General features: G+C 35.4%; 1 protein-coding gene across 1 annotated transcript; it reads left to right on the top strand.

Moving 5' to 3' along the window:
- Positions 1-9,883: 9,883 nt before the first annotated feature.
- On the top strand, positions 9,884-13,246 carry HELRODRAFT_189059 (hypothetical protein; the record flags this gene model as incomplete). Its single annotated transcript, XM_009024990.1, has 7 exons — positions 9,884-10,203; positions 10,258-10,779; positions 10,906-10,980; positions 11,575-11,681; positions 12,141-12,272; positions 12,512-12,639; positions 13,212-13,246. Exons 2-7 carry the CDS (start codon positions 10,618-10,620, stop codon positions 13,244-13,246), a joined length of 639 nt encoding a protein of 212 aa, XP_009023238.1. The 5' UTR covers positions 9,884-10,203; positions 10,258-10,617.
- Positions 13,247-13,286: the final 40 nt, after the last annotated feature.

Raw genomic sequence — 13,286 nt, 5'->3', positions numbered from 1 at the left:
GAATACAGGTAACTCTAATACTAACAAAGTTGTTCGCTCTGCTGTCAAATCTAACGTTAAAATTTCAGCAAATATTTACAACTCTAATTCTGTTGATACTGGTGCAATTAACATTGAAAATAATAATAACTTAATATCGTGTTGCTGCGGTAAACGTTGTAAGGGGAGGAAAGGCTTAATTATGCATCAAAAATCATGCAAAATGCATAAAACTTTGCAAATCTCGAAAAAAACCTCAGAAAACGAAGGTAGCACAACGCCACTGCCTGACAGCCAAACCACATCAACAAACCGCCAACAATCGCTGCCGTCACCAACCGTCGCGACGACCGTGTCAACACTACCTAACGTCAAACTACCCAAAACTTTCTAAACATAAAGGGAAAAAATCCACAATCACCCTTCAACTAAAACAACGATTCTGGTGGGCAAGCAAGAAAATATTTGCAACAACAAAAAACATGACACCACTATTCAGCTCGATCGATTGTGAAAAATATTTCTTCAATATTCTAAACAGCATCAACAAAAAGAAATATCAACTCCCTAATTGGGCACAAAACGCACCAGCGCCCACAACGCCCTGCAACGTCAATCCTCCTACCTACCACGAAATATCTACAATAATCCGCAAATACAGATCAAAATCATCACCATGTCCGCTAGATCAGATCTCAATTATTCCATTTAAAAGATGTCCTATATTGCGCACCTTTCTTCTTAATTGTTTACGCAATGTTGGTTGTCCTCTAGAATCCCATCATGCTGGAAGAAAGGTTTCACATTGCTTATTCACAAAAAAAGTGACGCACATGATCCGGCCAACTTCCGACCCATAACACTTCAACCTACGCTCTATAAAATACTTTCATCCTGCATTAACAACAAAATGTACAACTTTTTAGAATCAAACAACCTCATCAATAAAAACATCCAAAAAGGTTTTTATCCGAAGGTCGACGGACTGACCGAACATACCCAGCTTTTATCACACATGATCAATGACGCTAAAAGACATCAAAGAACAATAATCGTCATTTTGTTGGATCTTAAAAACGCTTTCGGTGAGGTCAGCCACGATCTAATCACATCCATCTTAGACCATCATCATATACCGCCAATGATCGCTGATTTAATAAAATTCACATACGCCGACTACACCATATCAGTTTCTGGTTGCGAGAAACTTACGGGTCAAACGTGGCGTGCTCCAAGGGGACCCTCTTTCGCCTCTGCTGTTCAATTTGTGCTTCAATCTTTTAATGAAAATACTGGAAAAGCCTGAATATCAACAATGCGGCTACATTTGGGGACCCACAGCCAACTTGAAAACGAGAGCGTGGATGCAGTTTGCAGATGATACGGCAATTATTGCTAACAGCACGGAAAGTGCTCAAAAGTTGATCGACATCAACCAGGCTGGTATCAAAACTGGTATGGAAATAAGATTAGATAAATGCTCATCATTCGGCATGAGGAAAAAAAAGGTGTTTACGAACAGTTCCTGCCAAAGCTGACCATAGACGATGGAACTATTCCTCAAGTCGAAATACAAGGGGGGCACTTCATATACCTGGGAAAAATATACGACTGAAGGAAAGGGCACAGAAGCCAAGAAATTGCTAATCGGTAACACTCCCCTTCAAACTGGGTGGATTAAATGTTAGATCTCTCAAGCATTACGCCGAGTCCTTGAGGATCAAACTTCGTAACTAGTTTTTAAATAGCCAATGGAAATGAGAAACTAAAATGTCTGTGGAGCGAATCGTTGAACGACTTCATTAAAATCGACAATATGCTTCCTGACGCCAACGACATCAAACCGACGCTTAAAGCAATAAAAGAACAACAACAAACCGCAGTTTTGAATCATCTGACATCCCTTCAATGTCAAGGAACAATTTTAAAATCAATTCAAGCACACATCCCAGCTGTTCGCATAGATCGTTGGTCGAGGTACGTATGTCTTCCGGAAGTTCTGTCAGAAAAAGTTTAATCCAACAACTTCCGACAAACGCCAACCTTCAAAGATGGGGAAAATCATCCACTGCACAATGTCCTCTATGCAGCGCTTACCAAACAAACAAACAAACAAACACGTTTTATCAAATTGTGGTGCGGCGTCGGCACTGAAGCGATTTACAACATGTCACAACAAAATTCTTTCAATAATATTAGACAGGTTGAAATCATGCGCAGGCCCTGATGTCTCCATATATGCAGACACGGATCAAGATAAGTATCAGCCACTATCCTGGCTCTTCAAGACGCTACGTCCTGACATCGCACTACTTTGCGATAACAACATTGAAATCCTGGAACTCACGGTTTGCCACGAAACAAACTTTCCGAAATCAAAGGACTATAAAATGGCGAAATACCCCATAATTTGCAAAATAATTTGACCAATAATTATAAACACTCTAACGTTACAATTAATGCATTTGAAATATCCCCTTTAGGTTTTTTTAATACTTTTCTCTTATTAATTTAATATGGACTGATGATTTTATCGACAATCTTATTTATGCAGCAATTTCGTCGTCATATAGTGTTTATTGTGATAGAAATGCAAATTGAATGAACCATTTAGGACTAACCTTCTCTCGTTGTACACATCCTTTTTATAAGATGAAGAGCTTCGGAGATTATTTCAAGACATTTTACTATATACATATATATTTTAATTTTGATTATCATTGACAATTATTGTTTTTTTCTTTTTTCATTCCATGTACGTTTTTACGATGAAAATAAAAAGGTGTTCTCATTATAATTATTTTTGTTTATATCATTTGCTTCATTAATATATCTGGTTCATTTTATAGTGCCTGTCCAGAGCATGATGCACAAGCCATATCATAAATACATTCGGCTGATGTAACACCGTTTATACAAAAAAAACTCTGAAATAAAATTAGTGAGTAATTTAGAGACCATAAATGAATTTACTAACCCTTTAATTACTTTACAGCCAACCCTTTTATTAATTTACAAGCTGTTCATCCCTCACTTATTGTTATCTAAAAGGTTCCTAGTTATTAAGGTGTTGTGAAAAGTTTCTGTGATTTTTAATTGCACCGTCTCTTTTGCGAATAGTTAGTCTACGCGATAGTAGTAAGTAGTAGTCGGTCCTATATAGGAAATTTGAAGACGCGAACTGAAAAATAGATAGTCACTAAATTACTCACTAATAATGGATACAAAATTCCATGATATAGAAAATAATAGAACGCAAAGAACAGGAAATCAGTAACAACAATAACAACATTGCAACTAACAATAATACAAAAATCAATCAATTTTCGTTTAGCGTCCAGAGACCCAGTTACGCAAGGTAAAACGTTGTTTTCTTTGCCATCAATTTTTTACGCCAAATTAGATGATCAATTGTATCCATTTTATTTAAATTTAGAGCCAACCTCTTATTAATTTACAAGCTGTTCATTCCTTAACGCATGCTTAACAATTTCTAGTCTGTAACATTATTAATGTTAGATTGCTGGCGGACCCGATTAACATAACTGTTGTTAATTCTTCGAGTTGGAAGTGTTGTAATTCGTTGGAAGGTTTTTCAGATTCGATCATTTTTTAGGTTGCGGTGTTGTTGATTGTTATATAAAGTTTGGTTATTTTTATCTAAAAGGTTACTAGTTATTTAGGTTGGTCCTGGGCATGATAGAAAACTACATCCACGCTGCCTTGCGTGCTTTTGAGCTTATAACTGGTGGTTAACGTCAGGATGGGTGTCCGGATGTAAAAACTTTTTCCCAAATTACTCATCACAAAGAAAAACAACGGCCCCTAGTCCCCAACAGGCTTTAAGTGGTCAAGTGGTGACAAGAATCCCTGGGAAGTATGCAATAGCGGAGGGATGTTGCAGAAAAATTCAGAATGGCCCTCTATGGTACTTAAACTTGGAACACTCAATGTGGATCACTGACTGGCTGCAGCATGGAAATCGCAGAAATGCTCGAGCGTAGGAGGATTGACAGCTGCTGCCTTCAGGAAACCCGATGGAAAAATCAAAGTCTGTTGATGGCCATAAAATTTTCCATGAGAAGAACAACTATGCAAGACGTCAAGTTGCACTGGTTCGGACATATCAGTGCACAGAGTGGCTCACTAAAAGCAAAGATGAACAAATGAAATAGCAAAGCAAAACAAGCAAAGCGTACGAAAAAAGACATAATTGGTGCCTCATGTATCAAAAATGACAAAGATGAGATGGTTCTTGAACAAGATGAGATCAAGCTACAGTGGAGAGAATACTTAAACCGTCAGTTAAACGAAACAAATCCCATCAATGTTAACTTTGACGCTCTACCCATCGAAGGTCCGATTCCAGACATCACTGTAGAGGAGGCTTACAGAAGCTCTAAAATCTATGAGGGATGGAAAGGCAGCAGGGTCCTCTGGACTCACAAATGACATTATCAAAGCATCTGGTACTGCAGGTATCCAAACGTTACTACAACTTTGCCGTGAAATCTGGAGAAATTGGTCAATGCTGACTGAATGGAACTATAGCATGACAGTTCCGCTATACAAAGGCAAAGGTGTTCATCATATAAGGTGTATACGTCTGTTAGAAAATTGTCGAGAAAATCATTGAGAGAAGATTAACGTCGTGCATCACACTCTGAAATTATCAATTTGGTTTCCTAGCAGGGAAATCAACAATTGACGTCCTTCGGCAAATGCAAGAGAAGTACCTCGCAAAGCATCAAACAACTATAACACATTTTTGTAGACCTTGTAAAACAATTTGATCGAGTTCCCTGTGAAGCAATCACGTCGTCAACTCATTCCAGAATATCTTGTTCGACTTGAGATGGAAATGTATACGAATACTAACACTCGTCAGCACAACGTTTGGAAACACAGATGCATTGTCCTTTGTTTGTGACACCACTGGGTACACTGCTGACACTTGATTGAATTGTTACCTACACCAGCTTTACAAACTGAACAGGGCCATTGTCCAGTAGTTGTGGATTAGATGGGTTCACCAGTGTTCATTGCTTTGGTTTTGCTGATGTTGACATTGAATCCATGATCGGCGAGTCTGGTGTTCCAATCTTCAAACATCTGTGCTGCATCCTGCTTAGACGTGGCTGTTAAAACGATATCATCAGCATATATTAGATTCCAAATGTCACTAGTGCCTATCACAGTTATAATTAACAGTGGACTGAGAATCGAGCCTTGGTGAACTGCAAATGCATCTGTGTTTCCAACCGTTGTGCTGACGAGAGTCTTAGTATTCGTATACATTTCCATAACAAGTCGAACAAGATATTCTGAAATGAGTTGTCGACGTAGAATTCATTTGATTGCCTCATGGAGACTCGATCGAATGCTTTTTCATGGTCTACAAAAATGTGTGATCGTTGTTCCCCGCTAGAAAACCAAATTGATAATTTCCGATTGTGATGCACGACGTTAATCTTCTCTCAATAATTTTCTCGACTATTTTCATGTAGTGTTCTAACAGACGTATACACCGATATGATGAACAGTTCAATGGATCACCTTTGCTTTTGTATAGCGGAGCTCTCATGCTATTGTTCCATTCAGTCGGCATTGAGCAATTACTCCACACTTCACGGCAAAGTTGTAGTAACGTTTGGATACCTGCAGTACCAGATGCTTTGATAATGTCGTTTGTGAGTCCAGTTGCTTTTCCATCCGTCATAGCTTTCAGAGCTTCTGTAAGCTCCTCTACAGTGATGTCTGGAATCGGACCTTCGATGAGTGGAGCGTCAAATTTAACATTGGTGAGATTTTTTTCATTTGACAAAACTTCCAACACCATTTTTGGCATCTTTTGACCATTTCAGAATAGTTTATATTTTTCATTGTCTGAGTTGATATGACACACACCATTCGATTTCCATCGGGTCTCCTAAAGGCAGCAGATGTCAATCCTTCCACGCTCAAGCATTTCAGCAATTTCAATGCATTGGCCAGTCAGTTATCCAACATTGAGCGTTTCAAGTCTAAGTACCATAGAGGGGTCATTCTGAATTTTCTTGCCTGTTGTTTTTGTTTTTGATGGCACAGAATAATTTGGGGAAAGTTTTTACATCCGGACACCCATCCTGACGACAACCACCAGTTATAAGCGGTGGGCCTAGCCTTTTGCTTAAAAGCACGCAAAGCAGAGTGGATGCAGTTTTATGTCATACCCAGGACAAACCAACTGCTGCTGAAAACATATAAAAACGACAAAAATGATTTGGCAAAAACATTTTTGAAAGGGAGAGACTAGCCTAAGTAATTCTAATGTTTAGAAGCTTATTACTAAAAAAATTATAATAAAGTATAAAAACCTCCAAATAAATCGGATACTATTCTTGAAACGTTATTACTTTTGTGTTTTCATTTGGGAACTAACTGATAAATATGCCCTAAACATAAAATTTGATAGGATTCATTTTTCTTTGATTTTTTTAAATTTAAATCTGAAATAAAATCTGAAATAAAACAAAAATAACATAGTAATATATTATAAGAACCACATGCTGTCGAACATGATGAAAAAATAAAAAAAAAAAACATAAAAAATAACGTTTAAGCAACAAACAAAAACGATAGTATTAAACTACGAATATAGTATATCTCCAAGCAGAGAACGTCATCTCTCGTGATGAAAAACAATTGGATGATGACGGATCATAGCGTTCAAATGTAATTTCAAAGTCTAAATAATAAAATTTCTAAGCCGATAATTCATACATATGAGGACCCACAACTAATTCAAGAACAAGGGCTTAGCTGCAGTATGCCGACGACACGGTCATCATAGCAAATAGCAGGGATAGTGTTCAAAAATTAATTAACCTGAACTAAGCCTGGTGCAATGCAACCGTATGAGGGTTAACAAATGCTTGGGTAAAATGTTGCAACGAAACCGTATGAGGGTTAACAAATGCTTGGGTAAAATTTATGATTTGGAAGGAAAAACACAATGGCTAAAAAGCTTCTTACCTGTAAACTCCAACGCGTGCTATAGGTTATCAACGAGCTGGACGACACAACGCCACAAAGGAAATTGCAAAATATTACGAAAGTATATCCTACCCCAGAGTTTGCGTTCGATCTTCGCATACGCTTGTATAGGAAGCAACCTAGGTCTATTGATTGTTTAATTCGTAAGAAAATGACTATCTCTGCAAATTAGTAGCTGAGTGTTAGTGCTTATTTAAATCTTAAATCAGGAGGATTGAATTTAAGATCATTAAAAAACTACACGGAAACGTTAAGTCAAAAACTACCTCAAAACGCACATCAATAAAAAAATGAGATGTTTACACAATGAATCTTACAACAGTTTCATCAAAATAGACAACATCCTTTCCGGTTCAATCGAGCAGGTCAACAAGAATCCGATAGTTGAAGCAATTAAAAAGCATATTCCAGACATTTACATTATTTAATAAGCAAAATTTCACAGCTGGCTTTATTAGTAGTTTCTTTGTGGGTAGCAAAGTAACTGCATTCTGTCGTATATTTATTATAGGTTTCTCTTTGTTTCTCATCGTTTGAAATGCGTTTCTGTTGCGAAACAGTCTCTTTTGTTATTGTTTATTTTTCCAGTAATTGCGATTAAATGATTTTTTATAGCACCTCTTGTTGTTCGTACAGTTACTATATTTTCAGGTTTACTCCGTCATCATTATTTTTAGGCTTCACGTTTTTAAAATAATTTTCTTTAGAAGTGATTCTTCAGTTTTATATGCAGATAACATATAGTTTCAGTAGTAGAAAATTATATTCTCGCCTCGTTTGTCGTTGTTATTATTTCTCATCGTTTGAAATGCGTTTCTGTTGCGATACAGTCTCTTTTGTTTGATTGATTGAAGTAGTTTGCGGTTGATGGTATTTTGGATGACAACTGTTTTGTAGTTGTTGACTACAACTTTGGTGATTTTAATTAGTTCTGTAAGTTGATTTCATAGTGTTACAATTAATTGGCTTTTATTGTGCTGCGTTTATATTTTTTCGTGCACTCACTTATTCCATTTAGACATATACCTTTGTTTCGTTCTTTCACATGGAACGTTGTTTTGAAGCAGTTGTCATTTCGTGTGATTAGTGCATCCAAAAATTTTATTTTAGATTTATCAGAGTAGAAAGAAGATTTATAATTTGGTCTGGATTGTCGCGTGCGACAAATTTAGAGTAAGAGTGACGTATCTTGCATAAATTTTGGGTTTTAGTTAAGGATTTTTGAGGAAGATTTGCGATTTGACGCCGACGATTCCCGTTGAAAACAATCCACAACAGCTCAAGTTGCCGCAACGATACGAAAATCGTTCAACACTTCAATAAATCCAACCTGTCAATACTCAGCTTATGATCACTCGTCGAAAATTCTTCTTCGTCATGTCCACTCATTCATCATTCTAATATTTCATTCTCATTTATTTTATTCTTATTTCATACATATTTTAAATAACAACGTACATTCGTATTGCTACATTTTACCCGCTTGCATATCATCATAAAACGTACTTTCATTTACACTAGTACCATCCGATCACTACACAGTTGTTTTTATTTCCAATGTATAATATTGATAATGATATCAACACTTACTAGTTTTAATTCAATGTTTAATTTAATTTTATTTCAATATTTAATTCATCCTAATTTATTCGTTCTATTTTACTAACTTTGTTTTATTTATTTTGAAATTAACGTTTAATTGCTTTTTATTAGTACTACACTCTTACTCTAAATTTGTATTACCATACGTATTTTATTCAAATCTCGTTTAATTATTTTACTTTGATATTTTCTTAATTTTACTGATTTTAAATATTTTTTATAAATTCTCATTTCATATTTCGTAATTTCAAATTGTGGGCTTTGATGATGACAATTCAAGTCGAAACAACGTTGTCAGCTGCACTGTGGCAGCAAATCCCAATAAACACGATTTGCAACAGTTTTTTATTATTACTATTAACATACACAATTGTTATCTCAAAATGGTTAAAACAATTAATGAGAAAAAAACGTTTCATTGATTGAAGAGATTGGTCTTTAACAGTTTTTTGAAATTTTTGCAATAGACAAATTTCTTGAACCAATCTTTAAACGTGATGTTGGATGGTCACCAAGTTTTTATCGTCACGACGTAGGTTGTATGGTTTTGCAAAAGTCGATTTGAAGGTCATCCATCAGTTAAATACTTTGGAGCAAGTCCAATTATGACCATAAACATCAGAAGCGACATTTCGAACGTAACTCTTTTATCAACCTTCAACCAATGTAGTTCTTGAAATATGGAGTCACATGGTCGTATTTTGCAGCTCCCATAACAAGCCTGGCAACACGGTTTTGAACGAGCAGATATCATCTTGTCAGATAGACCAAAAAGCAAACTATTGCTTTTTCTATTGCAGTAATCCAACCTTGCATGTACAAATGCATGCATCAAACTTTGGACTATATCTCTTTGAAGCGATGTTTTAACTATTTTTTATAAATTTTTTTTATAAATTTTACGTGATGATGCATTGTTTTCTGTGGGTCTAGAATGCAGCCTAAATTGACAGCCTTGGAAGAAAATTCAATCTCCTGATCATTAATGATGGCTGAATCGATTTTAACTTTTGAGAGCTGTTTGCCATGCCCCAAATGCTAATATTGCTTTTTACATTGATTCAACTTTGAACGGTTGCAAGACATCCAATCATCTATTTTCGTCAGACATTTAATGAATTTGTTCAGCAGAATTGGGAATTAACTAGGTCCTACCTCGGGAAACCGGGTCTCTGGACGCAAAACGAAGATTGATTGATTGATATGATAGTCACGCTTATGCTGAAACCAAATTGAATCAATTAATTGAAGAACATCTGCGTGTATAAAACAAATAATACTGATTTTTGTGGCACACCGGTAACGACTGGTTATTAATTTGACAAATTGTTATTAAACAGCACTTGTTGAGTTCGATCCGTAAAGTAAGATTGAAACCAGAGTTTTGCTGTTCCTGATATACCAAATTGTGACAACTCGTCTTTAACCGCAGCATTCAAATCATTGTCTTCCTCAATTCCTGCTTCAATTCTGACATGGTTATTTGACGACATTAGCCAGCATTTTTACATTTGAAAGCACTTTCAAACAGCAGTTGCAGAACCACTTTACATTCTCTGTATTTATAACCACATTAAATGAGGCATTATATATATATATATATGTATGTATAATGTGTGTAAAAGCTGGAAGAAGACAATAAATTTTTTAAACAATCGCCAACCCAGCGCTTTTTTTCTGAACGCTTAATGAACTATTTCATTTTTTATATAAGGAAACGATAGTTAATCTAGTAATTAGTTTTTGCGACATAAACATTTCGTATATTCAGTTGTTTGACAGTTATGGAATCGATTTGATACTGGAGCTTTGATCATAAATGCATCCGTAATTACCTAGAAAATTTCCTGTATTTTCCAGTCACATCCAATTCTAACTCTAAAATACCTCAGTATATGTATCTTTTCTGGTTTTGATTAAGTCTGAATAGAAACCATCTTTGATATATTCAATCCGGTTCCGTTATAGTAAAAGCTACACTAACATGTGTGACAATAATGAATGGGCCTTCAGGTTAAAGGTAAACGCAAGATTATTTGTATGTTCACTAAAATAGATTGCTTTCTGAAAACTGACTTTCATATGGGTAGTGAAGAAGACTTGTGCCGCGTCAATTCGTCTCAAGCTGCAACAAGGTTGAGAGACGACAAGAACTTGTATGAAGTACAGTGCCCACAACTCTCCTCAGCGCCTACTAAGCAGCCGCATCTTTATTGTTTATGTTTAATAATCGTAATCATCTTAATGACATGAACTACAATGGGTTTTCGCTGACCATTTTAACTTTAGCCAACAAAAGGCGGAAATGCAAACTCTGCGTACCTGGCGCTACCTTACATAATCATACCCATCTTTAAAATCCAAGTAATTTGGATTTATGATACAACACTGCTTGGAATTAATTTGTTCACCGGTATACCACATTGTTGTTGCGGACGCACTGGCTATTAGATATTACACTATAATAAACCTAGACGCTAGACAGTGGATGTCGGGGGGTTTAACAACATTACTTTTAAAACATTGCTAAGAAAGTTTTTGTTTTATTATATTCAATAATTGTCGCACAATGCAATTTTTTAATTTAACTCTATTTTGAATGGTTTCATTTGTTTTGAAATTATTACTTGAATAACTGTTTAATTAATGAAAGGTTAAAGGGACAGATCATCCTGCATTATATTCGAATAATTTTTCAGTTAAATCTATTCATTGGATAAATCGGGAACCAGTATTTTCGTCTTCTTTATTTAGTTGCGAGTTTCGATTTCAACACACCCATGCTCCAACAAGTTGCATGATAAAGAAAACGAAGACTGGATTCGATGTTCATTCTCAAAAATTTATCAGGGCAATTTCTCCTGGACAGTTTTCCGCTTTTTATTCAAAGAATGAATGTTTAGGAAGTGCGATTATTAATAACGTTCAATAAAAATATAATGTATTTATTATTTTCAGTATTTTAATAAACTTGATCTGAATAGAAAATTGTTAAATGTTTTAGATCTTGAATCAATGAGAGTAGAAAAAGTTTTGATAGTGTTAGTGGCGAATCTGAGGAGCATGTAAGCGGTAATTTTATAAAAGTTTTGTACAAATTAGTTTTAACAAAGAAAAATATCAAATTCAGTAGAAAATCAACTTTTTTGGGCCATACTAACACAAGATTGATTAGTTTCTTGACTCCCAATTTTTAAAGTTGTAACATTTTAAAATTTAGGCACCCGTCAGAGTTGTCTAGATACGCCTCTGGGTAAATTTCAAGATTGAAAAACTGATTGCCTTGAAATTTCGTTTATAAAAGTTTTTGGTTACGGCGGGCAAGAGCGTGTATTATTTATTTTATTTCGTCAAAAGAAAGAAAATGTCAAAATTTTGCAATGGGCTAGTACGCTAAGTATATGGTTTTGCCATTGAGTTGGAACTTTTTTAAACCGCGACTACGTATGCCGGTTTAATTTTCAAACACTACGGCTTACTGGAATTCAATTTTTCAAAATCAAAACAAACATTAAACAAAATAGGAACATGAATTTGGCTGCTGTTGCACATTTACTTAGACCACCAACAAGTGTTAGATCTGAGCGTTTGTTCAGCGTGGTTAGTGACGTGAATAATGACCATTGCAGTAAGTACATTGCTTGCTACCAGATAAGGTTTATTTTTAAAAATATAATATTACGCTTATTGTAATATAAATTCTGTGGGCAATAAAAACCTGTAAATCATTTATTTGATAATGGTTTTACTTTTTTTAAATTACCACTAAACGATAGTTGCTAACGTGGACCGTTTATTTACAAATTACAACTTTACTCTTAGTTAAGTTATATACCCTTCATTGTTTATCGACTATGTCCTATTTTATATTTTCTCATTTTCATTATAAAAAAAGGCCAAAAACCATAAAATGCATATGCACAAATCCGGCTCCTGATTGGTGTTTGCAAATCCGGTTAAATTCGGCTGCGGCTGGTCTTGGAAAAGTCAAATCCGCTATAGCCCTAGCAAATGAATGTCTCTGTCAGTATTTGCTCGTGAGGACTTGGGGAACCTATCTATCGAGCTGCAATGGTAAGCCCAGGCCTTTTAAGTGGTCATAAACAGTTGAATTTGACAAATTTAATCTCGCACCGATCTTAAGTGTTGTTATTCGCCAGGTTTGCATAATGCCTTTATTGCATCTTTCAACCGGCCTTCCAGAACGTGGTGCAATTGCCGGATCGAAATTTTGAAAATTTTTGTCACTGCCGTATTGTCAATACATCTTTTCCACACAGATCAGTTTTTTTCTTTCTGGCTTGAACACAATTTTTACCTTTTCTATAGTAAAAAAGTAAAATATGACTAAAATGCTGATTATTGCTCTCCATATTACAAAGGGCAGACAAAAAACTACAGCCTAAAATCAATTGAACTTATTCACACACAAGCCTTGCTATATCAGCTGTCAAAACATATAATGACAATGCGATTTAAGTGTGAAAAAATACAATTAAATTTTCTCTGTCGGGAATAAACGAAATTACTTTCCGAACACTATATGGAATTGGAAAAAATTAATTAATTTTTTTTTAATTCTCCTGCGCATCCAGCTTCCAACGATGCAGTTGCAATAGCCCATATATAATTTAACATATACGGTTCTTCTTTTAGATAGATTTATAAAA

Source organism: Helobdella robusta, assembly GCF_000326865.2.
Source record: "Helobdella robusta unplaced genomic scaffold HELROscaffold_4, whole genome shotgun sequence".
Lineage (NCBI taxonomy): Eukaryota > Metazoa > Annelida > Clitellata > Rhynchobdellida > Glossiphoniidae > Helobdella > Helobdella robusta.
Note: the sequence above shows the minus strand (reverse complement) of the source record. Positions and strands in the feature narration are given on the sequence as shown.